This window comes from Sminthopsis crassicaudata, chromosome 3 (assembly GCF_048593235.1).
Source record: "Sminthopsis crassicaudata isolate SCR6 chromosome 3, ASM4859323v1, whole genome shotgun sequence".
NCBI lineage: Eukaryota > Metazoa > Chordata > Mammalia > Dasyuromorphia > Dasyuridae > Sminthopsis > Sminthopsis crassicaudata.
The window spans coordinates 396,252,094-396,280,011 of record NC_133619.1 but is presented as its reverse complement, the minus strand read 5'-3'; the positions used below and the strand labels follow the sequence as shown (position 1 = coordinate 396,280,011).

Below are 27,918 nucleotides of genomic sequence, written 5' to 3'. Positions count from 1 at the left end.
GTGGATTGTAGCCATGGATATTACTGCTGGTTCTTTTTTTTTTTTTTTTTTTAATTCAGTTTCTGTGAATTTCTGAACTGTATTGATATTTTTCTTTTTACATTATAGCTATTCTTAAGATAAAATGTGATACATTAAGCAGTCCTCTTTCCCCTTCCTTTTTTTAGTGGTTAAATCCATTTTGATTAAATGCACATGGTTCCAAGCAAATATATTTTTAGTGGGTACTGTTATCCTTGGTCAAGAATTCGTCTTTCCTACATTTTAATCCGTGGACCAGAAATCTAAATTCTATTTTCAGACACTATCTTTCCAACCAGCTGTTCATTTCATAAATCTTCTTCTCTCATCTTTTGAAGCTCTTGCCTTCAAACAGGCAGTTCTCAAGAGAAGAAAATTAGGTTATTGAAAGCTATATTGGGGAGAAAATGATGTATCTAGTGGACCTGTGAATGTAATCATTACAGAAAGCAATTTGAAATTATATATAAAATTACACATTACATAAAAGTTACTAAACAGTAACTTCTGATCAGCTTTACTACTGCTGGACCAAAAGAGATTTTTTTAAAAATAGAAAGAGGCTCTACATATTTATTGTTCTTTTTGTGGTGGCAAAAAACTATAATCTATAGGGATACACATCAAATGGAAATTGTGATATGTGGCATATTGTAAAATAACGTGCTTTATGAAGAAAATACTTGACTTCAAAGAAATACCAAAAAATTATACGAAGAGTGAAATAAGCACACTCAGATGAGTAATTTATAAGATTAATATTACCAAAAAAATTGTGATAATTTGATGAAGAATGAAATGAGCAAAATCAGGAAAACAAGTTACATTATAATATATTCTAAAAACAACTTTTAATATAGTACAACAATCTCAATAGGGAGAGGCTCAAAAAATTTTTACATGAATATTAGAAATAAATAATAAATTTTAAAGGATAAAGATTTGTCTATATATGTAAACCAAAAATTAACCACTTTGAAAGCTATGATTAATACAATGACATAAGGTTCCTGAGGACCATGATAAAACATATTATCCAATGCCTTATACAAGTTATTATTTTGTATATGTTGACATAATAGTGGATAAAATGACATGTACAAACACATGCACACATGTATTTGTATATAATCAATGTGGGAATGTTTTCTTGACTGTGTATTTGTTACAAAGAATTTCATTTTCTTTCCTTGTTTTCAATGGGATAGGAAGTGAGAGGGAGAGAAAATAGATGTCTATTAATTTTTTTTTAATTTAAGTAGAGGATGTAGAGATTGAAAGTGTTACATGGAATTTCAGACGAATGCACTTAGTAGTTACTTTTACTTAAACTGTTTTACTTTGTCATAAGAGACTTCTCAGAGTGTGTGGGGAGGGGAAATGATCGGTAAATTTCCGTAATATTAAAATAAAACCCATCAATAAAACTAAAAAAAAAAATTAGTAGCAATGAGGAAAAAAAATATATGTGTCTCTTGCCTGAAGTTTATAATCCTTCTAGCTTTCTTCTGGGGGTATCCTTCAGTTCTCATGGAAACCAGAAATGAGTATTTTGTTAAGTCCTAGTGCTATTGGGAAAATTCCCACCATACCTGCCACCATAGCTATCCTTTCTCTTCAACCCCTCAAAACTTTGTGGCTATAAACAGGTAGGTACTTCTCAGAAGGTAAACCCATCAGCACTCCTCAATTTGGTTGGAATTTAGTCATATAAGATGAGCAAGCATGGATGAAGTGCCTTTATATTTTCTTCAAAACTAGCCACTCTTCCATATTTATATCAAAGGTTATCACTGGTCTTCCAATTATTCAAGTTCATAATCTCAGTGTTATCCCCAACTCATTTTCACTCTTTTTCTCACATGTAGGCATTTGCCAAATCTTATACATCTCTCATATCTGTTCCCTTCTTTCCACTTACAAAGTCACCATCTAATTAAAGCACCATCATCTCTTAACTGGTCTCTTAATAGTCTTCTTGTCTCAAGGACTCCTAATGAAAAGCTATAATGCTCACTAATTATGACCTATCATTTGTTTGTTGCTTAAAACAAAAAGAAATTTGCCTATGTAGCACCACTACATGTACTAAAATATTTAGTTAACTACTAACAAGCTATATTTTTAAGTCAGCCCTAGCGTCCTGGAAAATACACAATGATTTTTTGAAAATATTAAAAAATATTCAATCACAAGCTCTCATAATTCTTGGGCACAGGGTCTACTTTTAATGACGGACAGAAGAAAATAATTTAAGTGCCTACTATACACTAAACATTTTATAAATATTATCAGGTTTGACCCTTATAACAATCCTGGAAGGTAGGTGCTAAGTTATTATTAATCCCATTTTAATTTAGGAAACTGGAGTAGACAGATTAAAGTGACTTGAGGTCAAATTTGAACTCTGGTCTTTCTGATTACAGACCCAATATTCTATCTATTGCACTAACTCAATGTCTGTGGTAAAGACAAAAAGATTTTGCACCATTAATAAACACTTAAAATGCTTTTAATTTCTTTTTTACCCTTTTTGAAACTTTTATGTTTTGCAATGGAAATAATATACTGATGTGGTAATACATTCTATATTTAATAAACAAAAATCAGTATATAGGAAGTACATACTCAAAAATATTTTAGTGCTGTGGGAAAGACCACTGATTTGGAATATATCATTATAATGCCTATACTTTAAGGGCAAAATGTTAAATATAACTCTCAAATTCAAGAGCCACATGAATTTCTGCCTCCAAGGGACACTGCAATTTTCACAAGAAAATCAATGATTGTTTGCCCTTTGGATTCCTCTGGTTGTTTAAGATTATAGGAGTTATTAAAATGTTCTTAGTCTCCTTCCCCAAAGGGCTTAAAACTGGAAATAAAATAGACAATGGCAATAACATGCCTCAAGCATGCTACAGGAAGTTTAGTCTTATTCACCAGCCTAGAGTCTAAGAAGACCTGAGTTCCAATCTGGCTTCAGACACTTACTAGCAGTTGACCTTGGACAAATTACTTAACTCTGTTTACCTAAGTCCCCTCAACTGTAAAATGAACTGGAGAAGGAAAGAGCAAACTACTCCAGTAGCTTTTCCAAGAAAACCCAAAAAGGCTCATAAAGAATAGGGCAAGACTAAAATACAATAACATAACTGTGCTTATTTCAAGGTTCAACAAACAAAAACCAGTCTTAGTGTTTTAGAGAAGGCCGAACCCGATCCTTGAACTCAAGATCCATAAAACGGGCTAAAAGAAAATAAATTTAGCAAAATGAATTTCATGTAGTAAGCTACATTTTGGCCGTTTTACCATATTTTTATAACTGAAATGCCACTAATTTAGGAAATATGAGACCAAAAAAAAAAAAAAAAAAAGCAAAAACAAAATATAATCATGTTGTAAGATAGAACTAGAAAATTGTTTAAGGTTAATTTTGAAGGAAAACCATTTAATAAATATGTGAATTGTCATTTAGCATTTCCAATACATCCAAACCAATCAAGAAAATATATTTTTTCCTCTCTTCCCTTCTCAACAAAACTAATGCCAGCTTCTGGCATTTGTAGGAAATTTCACTTCCCAAGTTATTCTGAGAAGAAAAAAACAAGTTTTCAAATACTGTAAAATGAAACACACATTCCCAAATAAGACTGAGTAACATTCCATGTGGTAATAGTTGCATTCAAAAGAAATAGTCAACTTTTAAAACAGTTTCCTTTTTCTCAGAAAGAGTACTCTTTTTATCTGTCTGACAATGAAGCATCAATGAGCGAAAAAAAAAAAAAAACAACAACTTTTGATTTAATATATTAGTCTCTTCTGTTTCAAATTTTTGACTACTCATAAACTGACAAAGAATGAAGAAATATTGGGTTTTTTGTGTCCATTTGAAAAAAACACACTGAATATTTCAATTGTACCAAAAATGTCCCTTCTCCATAATACACCCCATCCCACCCATTCCCATCTCCCCCAGAGAAAAAAGGAAACTTCTTTCCTTCTTTCTACTCCATGATTTCAAATTTCACATCTCTAGGACAAAGTATAAAATAACACATTGCATACTCAGTTTCATATCACTCTGATCTTAATTCCTTTAACAAGAATTTTATTTTTTTTTAAACATGACAGTTGGCTATATATAAAATTACTATTTTAGAAAACTTTGAAAAATGAATTCCAAATAATTTATTAATAAGTAGTAATGCATGTGAAACATTCATCTTAAAGCAACAAAGATAATATGCCAGTTACTTATTTCTCCTTTAACAAATAAAATTTCAATTAGGTAAGAATTTAAATTTAGTTTTTTAACTGCGTAATTAAACCACATTCTCTCAAGACCAGAAAATTATCTAACCGAAAAGCAAAAGTTATTCTAAATGTACAATTCAAATTCAATAAATACTATATTCTTTCAAGGTTTAACTCAGTTGCTATCTCTGACAAGAGTTCTCTATGCATGCCAAGTTATTTTGTATATATTTTGTATTTATTTATCTGTATATGGTGTTATCTTCCCCAAACCAGAATGTCGGTTCTTGAGGGCAGGAACTATCTTGTCTACATAACCCAAAGCCTCACATAATGCCTTCATATAGTAAGTGCTTAACAAATGAATTCACTTTTTATTAACCCTACATTATACATTAGACACTATTAGGCACAAGAGAAAATAGTTCAAAGACGACAAGATCAAGCAATTTATAGGTTAACAGGACATATATACAAACCAAACAATCTTCAATAAAATAATATTTCTTATTGAAATGAACTGAAATTATCTTCTTTCTCAATTACAACGTAATTCCCTTACATTTAATAATAAGGGAACAATTTCTGCAAAAATATAAAACTTGATGGCAATAATCCAATAACTAAACAATACATTACTATTTATTTATTCCAAAACTTGAGTGCCAACTACATAGAAAGGTTGAGAATAAATGAAATAGGCTGCCTCATGGCATGGAGACAGCTACAACCTATATTTATGACTAAATATAAATATAGAATATGAAGGTGCAAAAAGAGCTACACAAGACTACAAAGATTGAAACTGATAACATGAATGACAGGAATAGAAGTATACAGGAGGTACTTAGAAATAAGTATCTAGAGAGTTGGATTGAGACCAAAGGTAAAAGAGTTGGAAGTCATCTTTATAAAGGGAAGACTTGAAAAGCCCCATACAATAAATAGATGAGTCAACCATATATTAACAAACTAGAAAAAGAATTAATGAAATGGAATATGTACCTAATAAACTATATAGTCACAGACTCTAAATCACTACCCAACTCTGTAACCATCTAATCACCCCACTCCAAGATGATAAAACAAGACTATGAAAGCTAAGAGTTGGTCTCAAGACCTGACACAGCCATCCAAACCACTATAAAAATGCAATTATGACCAAGTTTTATATTCTTAGTACAATATTCCAAAAAACAGGAGATTAATTCAACTATTTCTAATATCATTCATTCAGATTATGAAAGTTCTGTGGAACTCTCCATTACCTAGGCTGAGAATTCTCCTCATACATCCTCTCCTTGCCTTCTTTAAAAAGGCTGATGGTTTGCTTAGTTTTCTTCATGAGATTTTCCATGAATACCCTGAAATATTCATTTTCTCCAAGTGTCTCCATTCTCCCCTCGTATCGTGACAAAATTGTACGAAGATGCTGGTAGGTATCTGGTAGCAGGTCTAATATATAAGGAGGACTATTCTTTAGAGCCAGCTTTGGATTCTGACATAAACGCACCACCTGGAACAAAATGAAAAGGAGAATTATGCAAATTATGCAAGGACAGTTTCAATTATCTTCTTTAAAAGTTAATTCTCTAAATAACAAGGAGAATATTACAGAAATGCATTAAATGATCTATGTTTAATTTATTTGTACATCACTAACTGAAGACATTGAGGAAATGTTCTTTATATACCAAGCAAACAGAAAGAATCAATAAAAATATGAAATAGAATCTTCTACTAAACATTAATTGATTCCAATATTATATGAACTGCCTGAAAAAAAATAAAGAAGTCCTTTACTTAAAAAAAGTAAATACATATGTGTTCCTTATACTTTAAAAGAATAAAAATGCCTCCTGTGCCATAAATATGGTTTTGATACCTAAACCAAAAAGGGCAAAAATAAAGAAAATTACAGACCAATTTCTTTAGTGAATATTACAGTAAAAAATTTAAATATTAGCAAAGAGATTATAGCAATATATCACAAAGATCAAACATTATGTTCAAGTTGGATTTATACTGAGAACACAAGTCTGGTTAAAAATGTACTTAGTACTCTCAGATTTGTGGAGGAAGGAAGGAATTTGTGACCAAAGAAAACCTAGAGATCATTACTGATCATAAAATAGATAATTTTGGTTATATTAAGTTAAAAAGTTTTTGTACAAACAAAACTAATGCAGGCAAGATTAGAAGGGAAACAATAAACTGAGAAAACATTTTTATATCCAAAGATCTGATAAATGCCTCGTTTCTAAAATATATAGAGAATTGACTCTAATTTATAATAGTGCAAGCCATTCTCCAATTGATAAATGGTCAAAGGATATGAATAATTTTCAGATGAAGAAATTGAAACTATTTGTAGGTGAAAAGGTGAAAAGCAATAGACAGTAAAACTATAATTGGAGGAGGGGGAGAAACACTTCAATTTACCTCTTTGAAGTCTAAGTAAATCTAACAAAAAAAAAAAAAAACAGGAAAGAATAGGGTTCGGGAAAAGTTACACAGTTCTCTAGAAAATACTGAATGGAAACAAAGATCTATGTTCCTTGAGAAGTCATGAATGACATCTTCACAAAAAGTGGCCATGTATTAGGAAATAAAAATGTCATAAATAAATGCAGAAAAGCAGAAATACTAAATTTATCTTTTTTTCTGATCACACTGCAATAAAAATTATATTTACAATGTGTCCTTAAAAACTAGATTAAAATTTAATTAGAAACTAAATTACCTAATCCTAAAGATAGGTGCAAACCAAATGTTACACTGATGTTCAAGAGGATAATAATCATTACTGATGTGGAGGTTGGAGTAGTCATGTAAATCAGGAAAGACTTCAAAAAGGGAAGCAGTATTTTGCAGCACTTAAAAGACATAAAAGAAAGAATATTGGATTTAAAGAGTCTTAGGTTTTAAATTCCCATCTGCCATAAGCTAGCTATATGAAATTAGGTAAAATACTTTTACATGCCCCCTGGAGTTGGAGTGGACCAAATTATCTTATAGATTCATTTCAATTCTGATATTATATAACTCTCCATACTCTGGGAGATGACTATTGCTATGCAGCTAAGACCAGTCTTTGCAAAGAGGCAAGTTTTTGTTGCTTATAAATGTACTGAAAAAGTACATTTTTTGTTCCTGGCAATAGCCATAGCTACTTTATCAGTAGTATTTGGTTCCCTCTTGCTTTAGGTAGCCATTTGGTAAGGGGGGGGGGGGCGCGCAGGGGAATCTGTCCACCACAGCTGTTAAGTCTTCTACCCAGGATCTAGGCCAACAATGTTCTTAAAAAAAAAAAAAAAAAAAAAAAAAAAAAAAGGAATATCTGCACTTATACATAACTAGAGACAAGTAATCCTTCCACTTTATTCCCAAGTAGCTGTCAGTTTCAAATGTCCATACATACTACATGCATTCAGCCTAGTAAGTACTGGTTATGCAACATTAGTTATAAGAAGAATCTAAACCTGTTGTCTTCTGAAAAACAATCTGCTTACATTTAGGGTCATTTGAAGGAAAGTAAGAGGACATATTCTCAAAGTTTAATAAGCTGGAAAGGTTTCCCCCAAAAAAATTCTCTATTTCAAGGTAATAGTTAACAAAGCATTAAAATCTAGAGCAACCTGCCTTTAGTTTACAATGAATTTAAATAAGCAAACTTAATGAACTGCCAAGAAAATGAGGAGCTCAACTATTTCAAGCTTAAGAAAACTCTATGAACTCTCCAACATTAAGGAAGAAACTGAAAAATAAACTGCTTTCTACTCAAGTTTGTCTTCAATTTAGTGAACTTTTAAAAAATTTTCACTATTATACAATAGCATGAATGGATGCCTGATTTCTTTCTCCATTTTATAAATTTAAAGTATCATTCACAACAATGTCAAAAAGGGAAGTGCATACAAAGCCTGGAAAACCATCAGGAACTCTGGTACTGTTACTACATATATATATACATATATATATATATATTCACAATAGATCTCTCATGGCCTCTGTTGTTGTTTAGTTGTTTTTCAATCCTGTTTACTTCATGACCTCCTTTTTGGGATGTTCTTAACAGATACTGAGTGGGTTGCCATTTCCTTCTCCAGCTCATTTTACAAATGAGGAAACTGAGGCCAACAGGGTTAAGGGATAGGATCACATTGTTACTCAGGTCTTCCTGACTCCAGGCCTGGCACTTTATCCATTGGTCTACCTAGCTACTTCCTCACTACTTCTACTTTCCCAAATTTTTTCTGCCAAGTAAAGTGTTTCGTAGTTTGGGGGGGGGGGGGGGGGAAGAAATTTGTATGATCATAATAATTAAAAGAATTTTATTCTTGAATAATTCTCCTTAAAAAACTAAAACAAATTAATTAACCTATAGAATTCAGATAAAAGCATAGAGTTCAGTTCTAGGCTATTAAATTCCAACAATTTTCTGCATTAAAGAGTCTATACTTGTAATGTGGTCCAGAAAAATAAGAAATGCAAATCCATACTTCATATGATTATTGCTTCCTCAAAACTATACATTTAAAAATTTTTATAAGCCATCTTATTCAATGAAACAAAGTTTCACAAATTTAACTGGAATAAAAGACAGTACAATTTCCACCATATTTTTTTTTCTTTTGCTATCAATTCCCTAAAATAATTTAATTTGTTCAGAATAACTGGTTTTAAAATTTTGATCTGTCAGGAAATAAATATATTTGTAAAACAAAAGATAAAAAGCTTCAGTGTGTTAGTATATAGATAAAACAATGAAAATCCTGTACTCTAAGTGACTACCAAGAAAAATCAATCAACTTGAGGAACTTAACAGCTTTTTAACTAAAACAATTGGCATTTATATATATTTTTTTGAAAATTTTTGAAAATGAAACAGATCAAATGGGTACAAGAAAAGCTTTTATTTCCAATTACTGTTCTTCACTCATTTATCAAAATTCTGTATTGGGGTTTTAACTATAATTACTACATCAGATTTCTTGAATAGCACCAAAGTACTTTTAAAAACACTTTGTCTCTTATGGTTGCAAACCAACTTACTTTCAGTTATCACATTAACTGCAGAAAACATGAATTCAATATTCGTTTTCAATGTGATACCCAATATGACAAACATAAAGAACATGGCAAACTCCAGACTAACTAAAGTAAACATTTCTGAGTTAGCTGGAGAATATGTGAAAAGATGAAGTGTTAAGGGCCAGAACTCTGAAAACAAGGATTCTTACAAGGTGTTAAGTCAGTGGAATTGATGATACAATGGTTATCTAGTTTAACATGGTGATTAATAGTTTTCTAAAGTCAGTATGATTTATTTAATCTTACAATAAATAATGGTTTCCTAGTGATATCATGACTGGTTTATACTCAGTGTAGAGCATATAAGCTGGGACAAACGCAGCCAGATCACAGCCAGAGAAGACAAGCGGACTGGAGGTGGAAGCTTGGAGCCAAGGAGAAACAGATTCATTCCATCTTACCCCACCGTGGTGGCAGGACTCTCCTCCTTAGCTTCTCCATTGAAACCAAGACTCAGGAAGGCCTCTAAGAAAGCTAGCCGGGTCCCAGGCAAGGAAACTGGCTATTCTTGTAGTAATTATTGAACTGAAAAGAAGGCTGCTCCCAAGACCTCAAGAAAATCCACCAAGAATACTACAAAGAAGGTTGATTTCATTTATACTTTTGGCTAAATATGCCATCTCCTCCCACCTCTGGCATTTTGCACAATCATACTTTACAGCCACACTCCCCCCCCCAAAAAAAAAACCAAACATGATTCTCCTAAAAGAATAATAAACTAATACAATTAAAAATTAATGACATACCCAGAACAATATAAAGCAGGCAAATAAGCATGTTCATAAATATGCAATTGGATAATAATAGGATATTGCTATAAATGTTATAAATAACTTTGTGACACAAATGCAAATGCTTTTAATATATATTGTGCTTTTATTTGGGAGGTAATTTTGAAATATTTTTTAAAATTGTTCTTGGTTCTTTGGTGAAATTTATGCTAATACTTTTGAGGGAAGGGAGAAAATTATATGCCTGTAGGTCATTTTTACTTTAGTAAATTTAGAACATATAAAAGTAACATTGGCATTTGTGACACTTCCAGTTCATATCATCAATTTTTTGTTTATACTGATTGTAACTACTACTCTTCTATCTAACATCTGTTCTTTCTCAATATTTACAAACTTCTACTCTAGTTAAGGCCCTCATTGCCTTTAACCTGGAACATCACAAATAGCCTTTTAAATGGTTTGTCTATTCTTAAAATATGTATCTAGCCATGTCATTCCCCTATTCAAAAACCTTGCTATTATCTATAATATAAATACAATCCTCAGCCTATTATATGAAAGCCCTCCACAATCTTGCTCCCACTTACCTTCCACTCTTATTTCATATTTCTGATTTCTCCAAATTATTAGTGATATCTAAAACTAGAAATTACTTAAAGACAATATATTTATTTAGCTCTAAAGAAGATCTTAATCTGAGGTCCATATTGATTTAAAGAGAGGGGGAAAATCACATCCTTTTTTTCATTACCACTTCATTAAAATTTAGCATTTTTCCATTGAGAAACGGCTAAACAAAGCTATGATACATGAATGTAATGGAATGATGCTGTGCTTTAAGAAATTATGTATGTGATAAATACAGAAAAACATGGGAAGAACTACATTAACTGATAGAGTGAAATAATTAGGGTTTTTTTGTTTTGTTTTTATTTTATTTATTTTTTTTTTGGCTGAGACAATTGGAATTAAGTGCTAGAGTCACACAGGTAGGAAGTATTAAGTGTCTAAGACCAGATTTGAATGCAGGTCCTCCTGACTTAAGAGCTAATGCTCTATTCCTGGCATCACCTAGCTGCCCCAGTGAAATAATTAGTTTAAAAAAAAATGAAAAAGGATAAATACAAATATGATCAATAAGAAATATGGAGACTTTTGAAAAATCTGATATAGAATTAAGTGAGAACCCAGAGAAGGAACACGGAAATGAGTGTAAACTGTTTGCATTTTTGTTTTTCTTCCCAGGTTATTTTTACCTTCTGAATCCAATTCTTCCTGTACAATGAGAAATTCGGTTCTGCAAACATATATTGTATACTATAACATGTTTAACATGTATAAGACTGCCTACCATCTAGGGGAGAAGGTGGAGGGAGGGAAGGGAAAAATCAGAACAAAAGTGAGTGCAAGGGATAATGTAAAAATTTACCTATGCATATGTACTGTCAAAAGAAAGTTATAATTATAAAATAAAATAAAATACTAAAAAAAAAAATTAGGTAAGAATTATTTATAAAAAAATAAATAAATAGAATCACAAAACATCCAAAAGTGAATGTTGCAAAATTATAACTATCGCCTCAAAGAAGAGATATAAGACAGTCCCACAACCCAATTTGTAGATACTGGAGCTCCACAGGTGTGACTACATTGCATATATTTTTTAGATTTTTTTTCCATTATTGCTGCTCATTTTTTTCCCTCAAAAGTATTTCCTAAAAAAAAAAAAAAAAAAAAAAAAAAAAAAAATTAACTAAAAAAGTTTTTCAAACAAAAAAAGAACCCTTGCTCCAGAGATAATATGTTGTAATACCCCTGTTTCATTTTTGTCTTTATATCATCACCTGGCAATTGCCTGGCAATGCACTTACACAGAATAAGTGTTTAATAAGTATGCTGTTTTAAGTGAATACAAAAAGTTTCATGGTTCCTTATTTCCTATAGAGTAAGATAGGTCTTTTTGTCCTAGTATTTAAGGATCTTCAAAATTTGGCTCAACCTACCCTTCCAATGTTATTTTACGTTGCAGTTCTGGCTTCGATCAAAATACACTATTAGTTATTCCTGAATATCAATTTGCTATCTCATCTCCCAACTTCCTTCCTGAAGTTCTTTTATTCTTAGTATCCACTTCCCTTTTCATCTCAGCATACTGAAATCCATATTTCTCTCCTTTAAGATCTAGTTCAAATGCCAACTCTTCCTTTATAGAAAGCCTAAGTAAAATTAATCCTTGATTCTCCAAGTCTATAGCACTTTTTTTAAAAGTATTTCTCCCTTTTACTTAACATTATACTTATGTTAGACGTGATTGTAGTAGAATATAAAATCTTTGAGGACAGAAACTATAACATTTTTCAACTTCAATGATTATTTAGTCAGTATGGATACTTCCTGCACCAATACAATTCTATAGCTGTTGATTTTGCTCAGGCAGAAAAATTCACCACCCTGCAGCAAACTTGGCAAAGAATCTCTCTAAATTTAATTAGGTTGGACCTTGGGCAAATTGTGTCACCATGCCATACCGGAAGACTCTTAAGCTCAGTAGAAGGTCTGACAAAGAATATGTTCTATTGGCATAGCCTCAAGAATCTAGAGTAAAGTCTCAATGGAAATGATTCTGGCAATAAAACAGTAATAAACAAATAATAAACATTTAGAAATGCCTTCTATATGCAAGGTATTGTACTAAGAACTGGGAATACACATAAGAAAAAGATAATCCCTACCCTCAAGGAATTTACAATTGAAATGTAAAGAAAACACAGATATCAAACACTTAATGAATGTTTCTTTTGTATTAGTTCAGGATCCTTGGGTTCTATTCTTAAAGGTAACTGAGATAAATTGATAAATGGAAGAGATTGATAAAGTTAAGGACTATACCCCTCCACAAAATAGTGAGGACTTAGTCTCATTTAAGTTGTTCCCCACAGATCTCAACATCATGAGAAATTGAAGCAGGTAACAGTGAGAAGATTAATTCCTGACACTGTCTGCTACTATTAGGTCACTATTACTATCTTTTCCAAATTAGTGAATCAACAGGTGTTTATCAAGCATTTATTATATTCCAAATACCACGATACAGTGACTGTGTTAAGCACCTGGGACACAAAGAATGGTTGGAAAAACACAGTTCTTGCTCTCAAAGAACAATTTAAAGATAAAGACAACCCATGCAATTGACTCTGTTCACATAAGAGTATACAGTGTAAGTGAAAAGTAATCTCAGAGGAAAGACACGGGGGGGGGGGGGGGGGGCAGAATGCAGTAATGCCCTCTTGCACAAGGTGGAATTTAAATTCAGTCTTGAAGGAAGTCGGGGCGGAGAGATAAGGAAAGAGAAGAGAGAGAACACTCAACACACTGGACAGCTAGTGAAAGTGTGAAGAAACAGAAAGAAGGCAAGGGTGCTGGGTTGTAAAGAATGGGGAAGAGAGTAAAATATAAGACTAGAAAGATGGAAAGAAGCAAGATTGGCAGGAGTTTTAAAAGCCAAACAGAAGATTTTACATTTGATTCTGGAAGCAATAGGGAGCCACTACAGTTTACTGGATGAATTTAATGGGGGGTAACATGGTCAGATAAATATAGCATAGACTAGAATGGGAAGATAACTTGTAGCAAAGAGACTGAACCAATAGGTATGAAGTGTTGAGGTGCTACACCAAGGTGATGACTATTTGAGCAGAGAAAAGGTCACATAGGAGAAATGCTATAAAAGTAAAAACACGACTTGGCAATAAATTTGTGGGGGTGAGTGCAAGTGAGGAGTCAAGTATAACAACAAGGTTACTGACACAGGTGACTGGACTGTAGCTTTCTTAAAAGGGAAACCTTCATGCCAGTCAATATTAATTTTTGAGCACAGGGAGAGATCAATGAAAAATTACATTTACTTTGCTGGCCTTCCTTCCCTTGCATGAAACTGTGGTGGGAAGGAATTTTAAAGGATCAGATCTGAATATGGCCTCCAGTGCTCCTGGTTGACTCAACACCAAATATGAATATTCTAAAAACACTTCATAATGACTTTATTGTAAATTTTATCTTCCAAAAAGTCATAACTATTTCCCCACTTAAAGATGAGGAAAAGTAAAATTTTTTTTAAAATCTCACAAAATTATTGAAAATTAAAGACTTAACTGGATCAAAGTGTGTTCAATCAGGATTTTCAAATCACTAATCAGTCTAAAAAGCTTTAAATGCTATAAGATAAACTTACTAGAATGAATGTTTTTAACAATATAAAGTGATTTGGAAGCTAACGAAGAATACATTGTTTCTAGTGTGAATAGTGTTAATATTTCAGAAGCTTCATTGGGACTAAAGAGCAATATCAATCCCTATAAGCTATTATTAGTAAATCTTTTATCGAGTGATGTTGTAAGGGATGTGGCTCCTTAAATGAAATCAATGACCAAGACATGAAAAAAAGAGTTTCATTAGTATCAGGTAAACTACCCTTCCTTTCCTCACAAATCATTATCATTCTATACATGAATTCCCAAACCAAATTTACTTGTTTAATAATGAAGAATAAGAACTACTTTTATTCAATTGTCAAAAAAAAAAAATGCTCCCCTCTAAATAAAATGGGAAAATGAAGTTTCTCTCACTATATATATATATATTACAATATGTGTGTATGTAGTTCCAGCTCTGTGAGTGCTAGTCCCATAACACCAACTGACTACTAGACATTTCTGCCAAGATATACTTAAAGTAAGCATCTCAAGTTCAATATTTCTAAAATAGAACTCAGTATCTTTTCCTCCAAAATCCATCTCTCTTTTGAATTTCCTTGTTTCTGTTGAGGATACTACCATCTTTCCATTATCTAGGTTTACAGCCTCAGAGTCATTCATGACTCATCATTCTAATCCCCAAACTCCTTCAGTTGACAAATATTGACAATTATACTTCTACATTGTAACAATCTCTTTCTTTCTAAACACATCTACCACCCTAGTTTATACCTTAAGTCATTTCCTTAATTACTGCAAAGGCCATTTAATTGGTATCCCTACCTCATTGGTTATATGCCTTTAATTTATAATTTATATGCTTCGAGTGATATACCTAAAGCACAGATTACTTCTCTGGCTCAATAAATACCATTGACTCTCTATTACTTCAAGAATCAATACAAACATCTTTATTTGACAGTTAAATCTCTTTACAACTTAATTCAAAGCTAATTTTCCAGATTTATTATACATTACATTTCCCCCACATACCCTGGTCCAGAAAACTGGTTTTGTTTTTCACACATATATTCCGTTTCCCATTTGTATTAAACATGATCTTCCATCATGACTCTCAAAGCACTATTAAATTATATACTCAAATTAATTTCTTTCAAAGTATAGTTTTTATGTTGCCTCCAAAGTGAAACCTTTCATGATTCCCAAGCCACTAGTGCCCCTGAAAATTACCTTGTATATATGTATGTATGTTTCCCTGAATAGAAAAGATGTTCTTTGAGAACAGGAACCATTTGATTTTTATTTTATATTTATATCTCCAGCATCTAGTACCCCTAGTACAAGTGAAGCCTCTTAATAATGCTTATTAACTGCTTGACTATACAAATCAGATTCATTATGAGACTTCAATAAATTATCCAAAGTGTTTTTTATTGTGATATTAAAGTCTGGCTAATAAAGCACTGCTTGAAATAAGTGATTATGGATGAAAAAGTTCTTGTTATAGAAACACCTTTCCTTGTCAATTTAATATGCATTTATATGCAAGTAACCTGGCTCTATGTTTTGCTTACAGATGAACCTAACAGATAAATTCCACCAATGTCTGCTAACTCAAAGATTTCTATTAAATGAAACTTATTTTTCCATTACTTTCTATAACTATCTGAAGATATTTTCTTTGGAAGCCATGGAAGGAACTATCCATGGCATACCACACAATGGTAATGTAATAACATGCAAAACAGTGAGCCTTTTAAAATTATGTTTAATAGAAAACTTTGCAATAAACATCATTGCCAATTAGAAATGAGAATCAACATATTAAAAAGGAATACTGTATACTTTTGATAATTTTTTTAAAGCACAGTACCAAAAACTTTGACAAAATAATAATTTGTTCTACACAGCCTGCCCATTATTCCCACCAAAGAGATAGCAATTGTAATGAAAATGTTAAATATTAAGCTCTCAGATTACACTAATAGTTTTAATCCAATATAATTCATTTCTCTTTCCCAGCCTTCCCCTTTCTATCAGTTGAAGTATCTGGTTCCAGCCCTAATCCTAACCCTCCTTTAGTAGCATATTTAGTAGCATACACCTATAAAGTATCTCCCTCTCCCCCCCAAGCAGAAATTATCTTTTTCCTCTGAACTACAGTACTTTCTACTGCTTAAAATCTACTTTTATTTTATGTAGCCCAGCTATTGATTATATATGTCCTTCCCCAACCAGGTAATGGTAAAGCTTCATGAGAACAGAGCTATATCTTATTTGTGTATCTCCCACAAAATCTAACTTGATGTCTTACACAGAAAAGGCACTCAATAAATATTATGAAAGGAGGGAAGAAGAAAAGGGAGGAAGGGAGGGAGGAAAAAAAGAAGAAAAGAGGAAGCTACAAAGCTAAGGACCAAATCACTCAAACTCTGTTAAGCAATGTAGGGCTGGAATTTGAAAAAAAAAAAAAAAAAAAAAAAGCAACTGTCTAGCAATTAAGTAATACCCTCAAAGAAATAGTAAATTAGTATATTGTGACTCTAACCCTAACTCTAACTTTTTCTTTCAAGAAGATTAATGACTTATTTGCTTAATTGATGAGACTCTTACCACCCTAAAGCCCAATTTGAGGCTGTCAGCTCCCAAAAAACTGATGGTAAAATCTGTTAAAGAACTATAATTAATGAGACTTGTTATAATATATAACAGAGTGAGCACTTCTGTTAATATGGCAAAATAGATTTTTTTTTTTTTAATGGCTAGAACTAAGTACTGTGCTCTGCATGATGACTTAAGAATTCTGATTTCAGAATTTGGGGTTTTCTGTGGAAAGACATAAATGTGGTATCTGCTGAAATAGAATTTGAGGTGAACAAGGGAGGTGAATACCTTTTCTTTTTTTTTGCTGAGGCAACTGGGGTCAAGTGACTGCCCAGGGCCATACAGCTAAGACAGGTTAAGTGTCTGAGACCAAATTTGAACTCAGGTCCTCCAGACATCAGGGCTGGTGTTCTATTCAAGGTGAATACTTTTAAAATATCATATATGTTGGAGCCATTTATTTATTGAAAATTACAAATCCTAGAACAAACATCAAATAAAACCTTGATTAACTCACAATCAACTAACCAGAACCTGCAATTAACTTTATTATTTTGTATTTAATAACAAAAAAAAAAACTTTTCTCATACAAGAGATTTATTAGAAAGAAAATCAGTAACTCCCTTGGTATATCCTACAGTTAGTCCCCTTCTCCCACTTGATCTAAATTTACAATGCTGTAAAGGTAATATTGATGACTGAGATACAATGAAGTATCATGACAAATTTTCAACTACACTAGGCAAGAACTGCTTTCTTGGATAAAGCATCTTTTCTCTCCCTTCAAGAGTACAAGAATCATAATCTGACTTCTTCCTACCTTTCCAGCCTTTTTACACTTTAATTATCTCCCCATATTGTACAATCCAGCTATGTGATCTTCTTGTTCTTCCAACAAGACATTCCATGAGCAACTGTGCTTTCTCACTGGCTGTCCCTCATTTCTGGAAAGCTCTCACCTTTCCTCCTGCCTTCCTCCATCCATTTCCTTCAAATCTCAGTTCAAAACCCCAACCTTCTATACTCTGGTCTTTTCTTTGTGAGATAAGCTCCTCTGTATTTTGTATATACCAAATTATTCTATTTCCCTCATTTGAACATGAGCTCCTTGAAGAAAAAAGACTTTTTAATCTTCTCCTTGAATCACCCGGGTTTAGGCCATTGTAAAAGCTTAATACTTGATTTTAGATTACTAACTAGAGGCTCATAGCCCATTACTTCCAAAAACACACATATACTCCATAAATTTATTTACTGAATGAATCAATCTCAAGATTGTTGATAATCATGAATAATTTGTGAACTTAAATCAACCTTTCCCACTGGCACTTTCATGTTGTCTATGTTAAATTATTAAGTCCTTTTCCCCTAAAGAAAGATCAAGTAACTTTCACTTTGGGGGGAATATGAAGCTGTGCATGAATTTATTCAAAATCAATTTGGACTTGAATAGTAAACTCCCTGCTTCACAATTCGATATTACCCACTAAGCATGCCACTGTTTGATTCTCTATTCCTCCAAAGATTTACTATTTAATTTTAGATTAGAGGGGGGAGAGGGTGAGGGAGGGATGTAGAGACATGTGGGTGGCATAGTGGATAAGAGTACAGGATCTATACTTAGAAAAACTTGAGTTCAAATCCAGCTTCAAATGCTTACTACCTGTGTGATCCTGAGCAACTCTAAAATGGGGATAACAAAAGTACCTACCTTGAAAAACTGTTATGAGGATCTAATATTTATAAAGCATTTAGCACAATGCCTGGCATACATTAAATGTTACATAAATGCTTATTCTCTTTCCCTTCCTCTTCTACTTAAAAAACATAGTAGTATACTTCCCAATATACATAAATGCAGAAGACAAATTTGGTCTTAGGACTAAGAAACAAACACCTTTTAAAGTTGAAGTGAGTTTTCGCTTTAATTCTATCAAACTACATATGCTGTGCAATGTAGACAGATCACATAATAATTGACCATCCTAGAAAAATGAGAAGAGTGGATAAAGTTTTCATTTGAAAACTTCCCTTCCCTAGGAACTGCCAAAGGCATTTTTTACCCCAAAGACAGGTTTCTTTATTCTAATGTAAATGGCTACAAACTTTCTGAAGAACAAAAATTCAGTATCTAGGAAACTAGGAAAAGAATTAGTGAAGCTATTAAAAGATAGTTTGGCAGAACATATATATATGTTTCTAGGAAAAGAAAGTCTGAGAGAAAATTCTGAGGAAAAGTCTCCATCTGTAAAATTCTGTACAAACTGCACTCAGATGAAAGTTACTAATTTGAAATTCATTTTTTTTCTTTTCTAAAGTCAACTTTTTGCTATAAAATTTAACTACAAGCACCTTAGATTGAATGAAAAATAAATATGCAAAGCCAAAAAAATTAATTTCAAGTGCTCTTTTCAAGAGAATTTTTATTACCCAAATGACTAAAAACTAATAAATATTTTAGCAGTAAGATAGATCTTGCAAGGAGTAGAGAGAGTACCTCATGGTAGGACATAGTGCATACAATATGTATCAGACAGATACCTGTATCATGAATTAAAATGCCAATTCTTTAAATAAGCAAAAACAGCACTGCAGAATGTGGAATGATTTTTAAATCACTGATATGAAACAGAGATGTTTCATAAGCCCATAACAAAGGGCTTATTATTTATATCATACCTTTATCATAATGACTTATGAGCCATTTTTCCAAACCAACCCAGTGAGAATTTTAAAAAGAGGAACCAAAGCACAAAGAAGTGACATGCGAAGAATTACCACAATCTCTTCTACACCACAGGAAATACCAACTGTCTACATTATGACAATTACTAGAGGAAATATCACCACTGTCTATATTATAACAGTTATTCACTTCTACCCTCCTAAAGTGACTAGAAATATATATAATGTTGCCAAAGTCATTCACGAAATATGTGGGGGAGGAGAACAAAATACTTTGTTCTCCCTGATAATCTAAATTGGTTTAACATTGTTTCAAATACCTTAGATACTTGTGTTATTTTTCTTAATAAAAACTAAGTTTGAGAGAGTTAAGATATGATCACTAAACTTATAAGTGGTTAAATATAGGAGGATGCATGAATTATTTTCCCATCATTTGTGAAGGAAAAAGTTTCCTTGGGTTATAACACTAATCAAATCAAATGAGCAGCAAGGCCTAAGAGTCAAATGACTAGCCAAAATGAGTTAGAAAAAAAAGTTAGGCTAGACGGGGCGTGCAGCGTAGTTTCCTCAGTCAACTCAAATCCCAGGAGATGATGCACTGGACCAGAAACGGGTTATATCAGCCCACAAATCAATTGATTCTATAAATACCACCATATGTAATATTTCACAGAAAAAAAAATTTTTTTAAGTTAAGTCAAATTTAAGTCATTTGATATAGCTAGAGAATTAAGTTCTTTCCCTATCCCGATAACCTTACGACTCTCTTCATCATACATAGTCTATTAAAATACGAGGAGAATCACATATTATACATGATGAAAAGACAAAAACAAAATCCAAGTGGCACAATTTAGCAACTAACCGCAGCTAACTAAATCATTGTTCATATCCATACCTTGATGATCCAAAGGTCTCCAGTAAATCAAATTCCCTTCGGTCATCTTCTTCCAACCACCCCCGTCCCAGGAGACCCTTTCCGTGACCCTGGCCGCACAGCCACCTACTCTGTTTTGCAGCCCCATCTACCCTGGATCTCCTGACCCACTCTCAGAAGACTTCCTCTCTAGGCTTCTTGAGAAACCCTTTGCTCCAACTCTCAGAAGCTCCTGGCCAAAGCCAGGAGCCCCGGCTCTTCGACCCCCGCCCCCGCCCCGTTGCCCCAGCTCCCCCCGGCTCCAGGGTCCCAGCTGCACTGCCCTCGGCAGCCCCCGGCCCCTCCCCCACCCGGCTGCTTCCCCTCCCCCGGCCTCGGCCCGAGCCCCTCACCTTGTCCATGAGCTTCCAGCACTTCTCCACCATCTTCTTGTCCACGGCTCCCGGTGGGTGGGGGCTGAGGTGGTGGTGGTGGTGGTGAGGCTGGAAGGCGTCCTTCATGAGCCCGATCAGGCCGCCTGAACCCGAGCCCCCAGAGCCGCCGCTGCCCCCAGCCCCGGCGCCCTTCTTCACGTTGCCGGCCATGGCCCGGGAAGGCTCGGGGCAGCGGGGGGAAACCCACCCGGGAACCCGGCACGGAGAGAGAGGGAAGGAAGGAAGGAAGAAGGGAGGGAGGGAGGGAGGGAGGGAGGAAGGAAAGAGGGAGGGAACTGGAGGCGGAGCCTCCCTCAGCCGGCCGCCGCCACCGGCTCACGGGGCTAGGGCGGAGCGCTAGCCCCGAGGGGAGGGCAGGGGGCGGTGCGCGGAAAGGGGAGGGCAGGGGGCGGTGCGCGGAAGAGGTGGAGACGGGGAGGAACGTGCAGGACAGCGCGGGCGCGCGCGCGTCCCTTTAAAGAGGGGCTAGGCGAAGGCATAGCCGAGGGAAAGGAGCGCGTGAACACAAACCACTCCCACCTTCACCTCCCCCGCTCGGTTTACTCCCTAGAGCTGATCGCTAGCTTCCGGCGCGCGCGTGCGCGCTTCAAAGCAGGGAAAGGGAGATGTGTGCGCGCATGTGACCATGAAACGGACGCTGACAGGACATAAAAGGCAGACCGAAATCTGGGAAAGGGAGGGCCTCAGTTAGATGGATGGTCAGGGGCCCCCACTGCCTTGTCTTCACTTCAGAATTCGAGAAAATTAATTCCACAGAAGTGTGTGTGTGTGGAGGCGGTGGGGGGAGGGAGGAGGGAGCGGGGGGGGGGGGGTAGGGGAGGGGGGAAGACCTAGAAGGAAGCAGGCAGTAGGGCGCCATCAAACCACGCCCCGCATTCTGGGCCGGAGGTGGGCGGGGCGGAGAGGGTGACCCTGCAGGTGGGTGGGTGAGAGGAGCATGCGCAGAAGGCAGGCGCTGAGCTGAGCCATTATGTTTTAAGTTGGTAATGGGCTTAAGAATTTGGAGGGATCTTAGACCTCGGGGTCACAACTTCTCTTGGAGTCTCGAATTGTGTGTTGGATAAATAATAACCAACCTCTCCACCACATTGTATCATTGTTGTTATACTTGTGCAATGGGATCATAGACCCACAAACTGGGGCCTCTCAAAAGAGGTGACATTCAGGCTTAAGACTCTTCACTGTCTTCCTATGTTCCCCACCCCCCAACCCCCAAAACAACACATTTCCTCTTTTGGGTTTGGAACATCGTGTTCCTTTTCTCGGAATTAAATTTCTGCTTTAAACCGCTTCTCTTCCTCGACTTGTTGCATGTGATGTGAAACCCTTGCATTCGTGATTTGACAACAGTGGAACCCCTCTGCTTTGGGAACCCTTTGCCTGCCCTTCTGAGTCTCAGAACATGAAAGGACCTAAGAGATGATCTATTCCAACTGGAATATTGCGCTAGAAGAAAAATTACCTTTCATCTCCCCCTGTTTCATTTTCAAATATTTATAAACAGTTCCTAGTACTAAAAGAGACCTTTAAAATATACTCTGACATCCTTATTTTAAAAGTGAGGAGATTTCTCCGAAAGAGTAATTAACTTTCCTAAGATCATAACTGGAATTAAAATTCAAACCCTCTTAGCCAAATCTAATGCTCTTTCCATTATGTCACTATCCTGTTTTCCCCATATCTCCAATGTCTTCCGAAATCTAAGCATTCTCAGTTCCTTAACTGTGGAGTAGAAATGCCTTATTTCCCTGAGTTGATATACTCTTCCACTTCATTGATTCATCTTATTCCCAAATGGGCTGGTTAAGAGGTTTTTGGAAAAGGAACTACTTCTTCCCTCTATAAAAAGTCCCTTGTCATAACTTGGTAGCTCTGAACTTTTAAGTTCCACAGCTGCGAATCTGTGGGAAGTAAAACCTTGACCCTACTCTCAAGTTCCTCCCTTTTTCTCAAAGCCCTGCAGTGACAAGGGAAGTCAAATTTATCTCATCTGAGAAAGGAAGGAGGCTTTCAAACATCCTGATTCTATGATTCAATATTTTCCCTCTTTTCCCTCTGTTTTTTATCTCATTTATCCTGTATATATGTATTTTTATACTTAGTTATTTGCACGTTTTTTCTACCATTAGATTGTAAACACTTTGAGAGCAAGAATTGTCTTTTATCTCTAATATCCTCAGCAATTAGCACTGCTTGGTACAATTGGCACTTAATAAATACTAGTTAACTGAATTCACCTTTCTGACATCTGATTCTACAGTTCAAACCCCTTTTTTCTGAGGTCAGTTACAAAGAAAATACTCTCAGTTCCCAATAGCAAAATTCTCATTAATTCTGGGTTTAGACAGGACCAAAGAAAAAGCAAAAATCCAGCAAAAGCAAAAGTGTCTATCTCCTCAGGCAAAGGCAGAGGGAAAGAGAGTGAGTGAAACCTTACTGTCATCAGAATTGGCTCAAAGAGGAAATAACATACACATTCAATATAGGTATAGAGATCTATCTTACTCTATAAGAAAGTAGCAAGGAAAGGGGATTCACAAAGGGAGGAGGGTGATAGAAAAAAAGGGCATATTGGAGGAAGGAATAATCAGAAGCAAAACACTTTTGAGGAGGGTTAGGATAAAAGGAGAGAAAGAGAACAGAATATACAAGGGAGGAAGTATAGTTAGCAATACTAATTGTGTTGTTTAACCTATCTCAGATTGTTTGCTGTCTTGTGGGGGAGGGGAGAGAGAGGAATAAAAATTTGGAACCCAAGATTCTGCAAAGGTAAATGCTTCAAACTATTTTTGCAAGTATTTGGAAAAATAAAATACAATTAAATAATAAATATACTATTAAAAATAGTAATTGTGAAAAGAATTTTAAGCAAGTTTCTCTGATGAAGGCCTCATTTCTCTAATGTGTGGGAAAATTATTTTAAAAAATAACCATTCTCCAACTGATAAATGATTAAAAGATATAAACTATCCAAAGGGCTATAAAAATCATGCATCCCCTTTGACTTAACAATACCACTTCTAGGCATGAATCCCAAAAGAGATTAAAAAAAAAAAAAAAAGGAAAAGGACCTATATGTACAAAAATATTTATAGAAGCTCTTAGGGTAAAGAATTGGAAATTGAGGGGATGCCTATTAATTGCAGGACAACTGAATAAATGTGGCATATGATTATGATGGAGTAATATTGTTTTATGGGAAATAATGGGCAGGATGTTCTCAGAAAAACCTGGAAAGTTCTCCATTAACTCAAGCAAAGTGAAATGTACCATGTACAAAGTAATTGCAATGTTGTGGGATGATTAACTGTGCATAACTTTATTATTCTAACAATACAATGATCCAAGCCTATTCTGAAGGAATAAATGTTATCCATACTCAGAGAAAGAACTAATTGTATATGAATAAAGACTGAACTACATTTTTTTCTTTATTTTTCTTGAGGGTTTTATTTTTGGCAGAGGGAGGGAGGGAAGGAGATCTATGTTTTCTTTTGCAGCATGATTTTTATGGAAATGTTTTGTATGTGCCTTCTCAATAGGGGAAGCTTGAGGAGGAAGAGAGAGAATCTGAAACTCAAAAGTTTGGAAAACAAATGTAAAAAAGTTGTTTTATATGTAACTAGGGAAAATAAAAATATTAAGTAAATAAAAAAAATTCTAAATAAAAAATCCATCGAGAACAAATATGTCATTCACTTTTGTAGCTCCCATAGAACCTAATATAGCATGATTTTAATAGTATATGTCCAATATGCTGTTCTTTGAATGAAAGAATAAATAAATATATAACTGGCTTCTGTCCCATGCTTTTCCATAAGTTGTTCTATAAGTAACTCTTATCTGAAATCAGGGTAAAACTAACAGATTCTTCTGAAAGGTTGCATACATAAAAGTAAATATATATCTTCCCCAACATCCTTTTATTTTGCCACTAATATATTATTATATATATAATGGGTGAGAAACAGATTCGTGGACCACTATTATGTTGTGGTATAGGTAATCCAGTAGATTTTTTCCTAAATCTTTTCCTCTTCAATATGCTTTAAATTAGAATGTATAAGATCCCTTCAGCATTTATGTATGTGATTTTCACTCTATCATTTAAAATTATTTCTAAGGTTTGGGGAGACTTACATGAACTGATGCTGAGTGAAATGAACAGAACCAGAAGATCGCTGTATACTTCAACAACAATGCTGTATGAAGAGGTATTCTGATGGAAGTGGATATCTTCAACATAAAAAAGATCCAACTCACTTCCAGTTGATTAATGATGGACAGAAACAACTACACCCAGAGAAGGAACACTGGGAATTGAATGTAAACTGTTAGCACTACTGTATATCTACCCAGGTTACATATACCTTCGGAATCTAATACTTAATGTGCAACAAGAAAATGGCATTTACACACATATATTGTATCTAGGTTATACTGTAACACATGTAAAATGTATGGGATTGCCTGTCATCAAGGGGAGGGAGTAGAGGGAGGGAGGGGAAAATTTGGAAAAATGAATACAAGGGATAATGTTATAAAAAAAAATTACTCATGCATATATACTGTCAAAAAAAATTTATAATTATAAAATAAAAAAAATAAAAATAAATAAATAAAATTATTTCTATATTCTTTTCTATAGGTCCTGTCTCAAACATTTTAAAAACGAAAGGCAAGAAAAGGTAGTCAGCTTTCTCTATTGGCTTTGCACATAACTTTTAATACAGAGAGATCTTTGGACTGAACACCTAGAGATTTGCAAGGATGATATTTCCTGTGCTTTCTAAACTTAATAAAAAGATCAGCTGTTGATAAAACTGTTTTCCTTTCTGTCTTTCTGTAAAGTATAGAGAGTATAGAAGGTAGGATTCCTGACTACATTCTAGTTCTAGCTCTGTTTATAAATTATTTAGTATGTCATAAATGCTACAATCTCATCTCTCCTGCAAAAAAAAAAAAAAGAACATATTGGACATGTATACATATGTTCTATTTAATGTGTACTCTAACACATTTAACATGTATTTCAACCTGCCATCTGGGGGCAGGGGAAGGAGGAGAAAAATTAGAACAAAAGGTATGTCAATGTTGTAATATATGTATATATTATATGTATATATCGGTAAATAAAAACTATTAAAATATAAAAAAGAGAACATACCCATTTTCGAATATGACAGTGTTCTCTCTATTGTCTGTATTTTATTTGCTACATCATCAAATATTGGACTGTAAATATTCAGCATAATGCTTTAACACAAATACACTTTTTAATAAGGAGGACAGGAATCTCTGCTGCTTAATTTGCAGGTATTCTGGGAAGATAAATGAAGGTTATTCATTCTTTGATTAATTCGAATTTATTAATTTTCTTATGTTAAGTTTAATATTAGGCACTTAGGGAGATAAATATATTTCCAGTCTTTAAGGATCTCACAATCTACTAGGAAAAGCTCTGACATGCACAGATATAAATATAATGGATCTGTGATTTCATTGATCAACATCAAGACACATAATCCCCCCTCAGTTAAGCAGATCAAAATGCATCCATATTGTTCATCCTGTGTCTCATTTGTCTATATCCTCCAATCATTCATCAAGGAGCTATTCTATATGTTAGAGACCTTACTCTAAGCATTTTAACATTTCATGAGTACCAGAGGGACCACCCTCTGTCTACCCATATTTTCTTTTGTTCTTATTACATGAATAGATTATCTTTTTTTCTGCTCATGTATTTTTTGGATGCATGAATTCCCTTTTTTGCCATTTAGTCTTTGGATTTTCTCTTATGAAGGCTAACTTTTTGAATGTATTAGTAAAGCATAAAGTGATATGAGAAGATGAGGATAAAATAATTTCTAATTAAGATGATCAGAGGAAGTGGTATTTGAATTAAATCCTAAAGAACGACAGGTAGAAATAGGGAAAAGGAGTTCCACTTAAAGGTCAGAAAACGATGCAATGTATAAAGGGACAATAAGGATTATAGTTTGATTATTACATAGACTCTTAATACTATATACTAAAGTATATGATGAGGAAGTAGTATATTTTGAAATCATTGGAAGAAAAGTTATAGAAACTTAAGTAATCAATTCACTAATACCTCTATGTACATGGATTATAAATTCTGGGCAAAGTTAATGTCTTCTTCCAGTCCTATTAAATGTCTGGAGTGCCTAGGAATAGTGCTCAGTGCTTCTAAAAAGTAAATAAATGTGAATGAACTTCTGCTGTATCTCCATGTCCTGTTTCTCAGAGGAAGTATGGTGTTAATTTCAGATCATATAGTTGTTCCTGCAGATTTATTTCTGATATTAGGCATCTGGCCAAAGGCACTGGAGGGAGAGGGTGGAGAAAGGAAGGAAGAATTATCCAGAGACAGATTCATCCGGTGCCTTAATGCCTGCCAGAACAAGCCATTGGAGCTTTTGCAGCTTTTAATGCTGGCCAAGTATTTCACTCAAGTAGATGAGATGATAATGGACTTTGGGTTGGAATGGCAAGGAGTAGCTTACAGGCCAAGAGAAGGACAATAAATCTGCAATGTTGTTTTTGTTTGTTTGTTTGTTTGTTTGTTTTTTCCCCAACTTCTTTTTACTTTTCAGTTCTTTCCCCTTGGTTTCCAGTGGGGAATTACCCAAAGGGTAGATTGAGGCCAAGGTCAAAAGGAGGAAACCCACTAGAGGGAGCTCCAATCAAAACTATATACAGCTCTAGTGCAATAGATTTTTCTCACATTTTTGTCAGTTCATTCATTCATTCATTCATTTATCTAAGAACTATTTAATACCTATTATATGTAAAGAACTGTGCTACGAAATTAAGAGTACAAAGATAGTATGTGATGAGTCCTAAATCAGTGAGAGTTGGGGAATCTGAACCTAGTACTTAATTCTGCTCTTAATTCTTTGAGTAACCTTGGACCAATACATTTCCCATCTCCAGGTGTCTTTTGCTTTATAAAATGAAAGAGCTGAAT

General features: G+C 34.3%; 1 protein-coding gene across 1 annotated transcript in view; it reads right to left on the bottom strand.

Annotated features, from left to right (window-relative positions):
• Nucleotides 1-21,173, bottom strand: part of CBL (Cbl proto-oncogene) — a 96,305-nt gene extending 75,132 nt beyond the window's left edge. The window contains exons 1-2 of the mRNA XM_074302374.1: nucleotides 20,883-21,173; nucleotides 5,547-5,794 (exon numbers count right to left, since the gene is read on the bottom strand). Coding sequence (XP_074158475.1) covers nucleotides 5,547-5,794; nucleotides 20,883-21,074 — 440 coding nt within the window. The 5' untranslated portion in view covers nucleotides 21,075-21,173. The remainder of the gene's footprint in view (nucleotides 1-5,546; nucleotides 5,795-20,882) is intronic.
• Nucleotides 21,174-27,918: the final 6,745 nt, after the last annotated feature.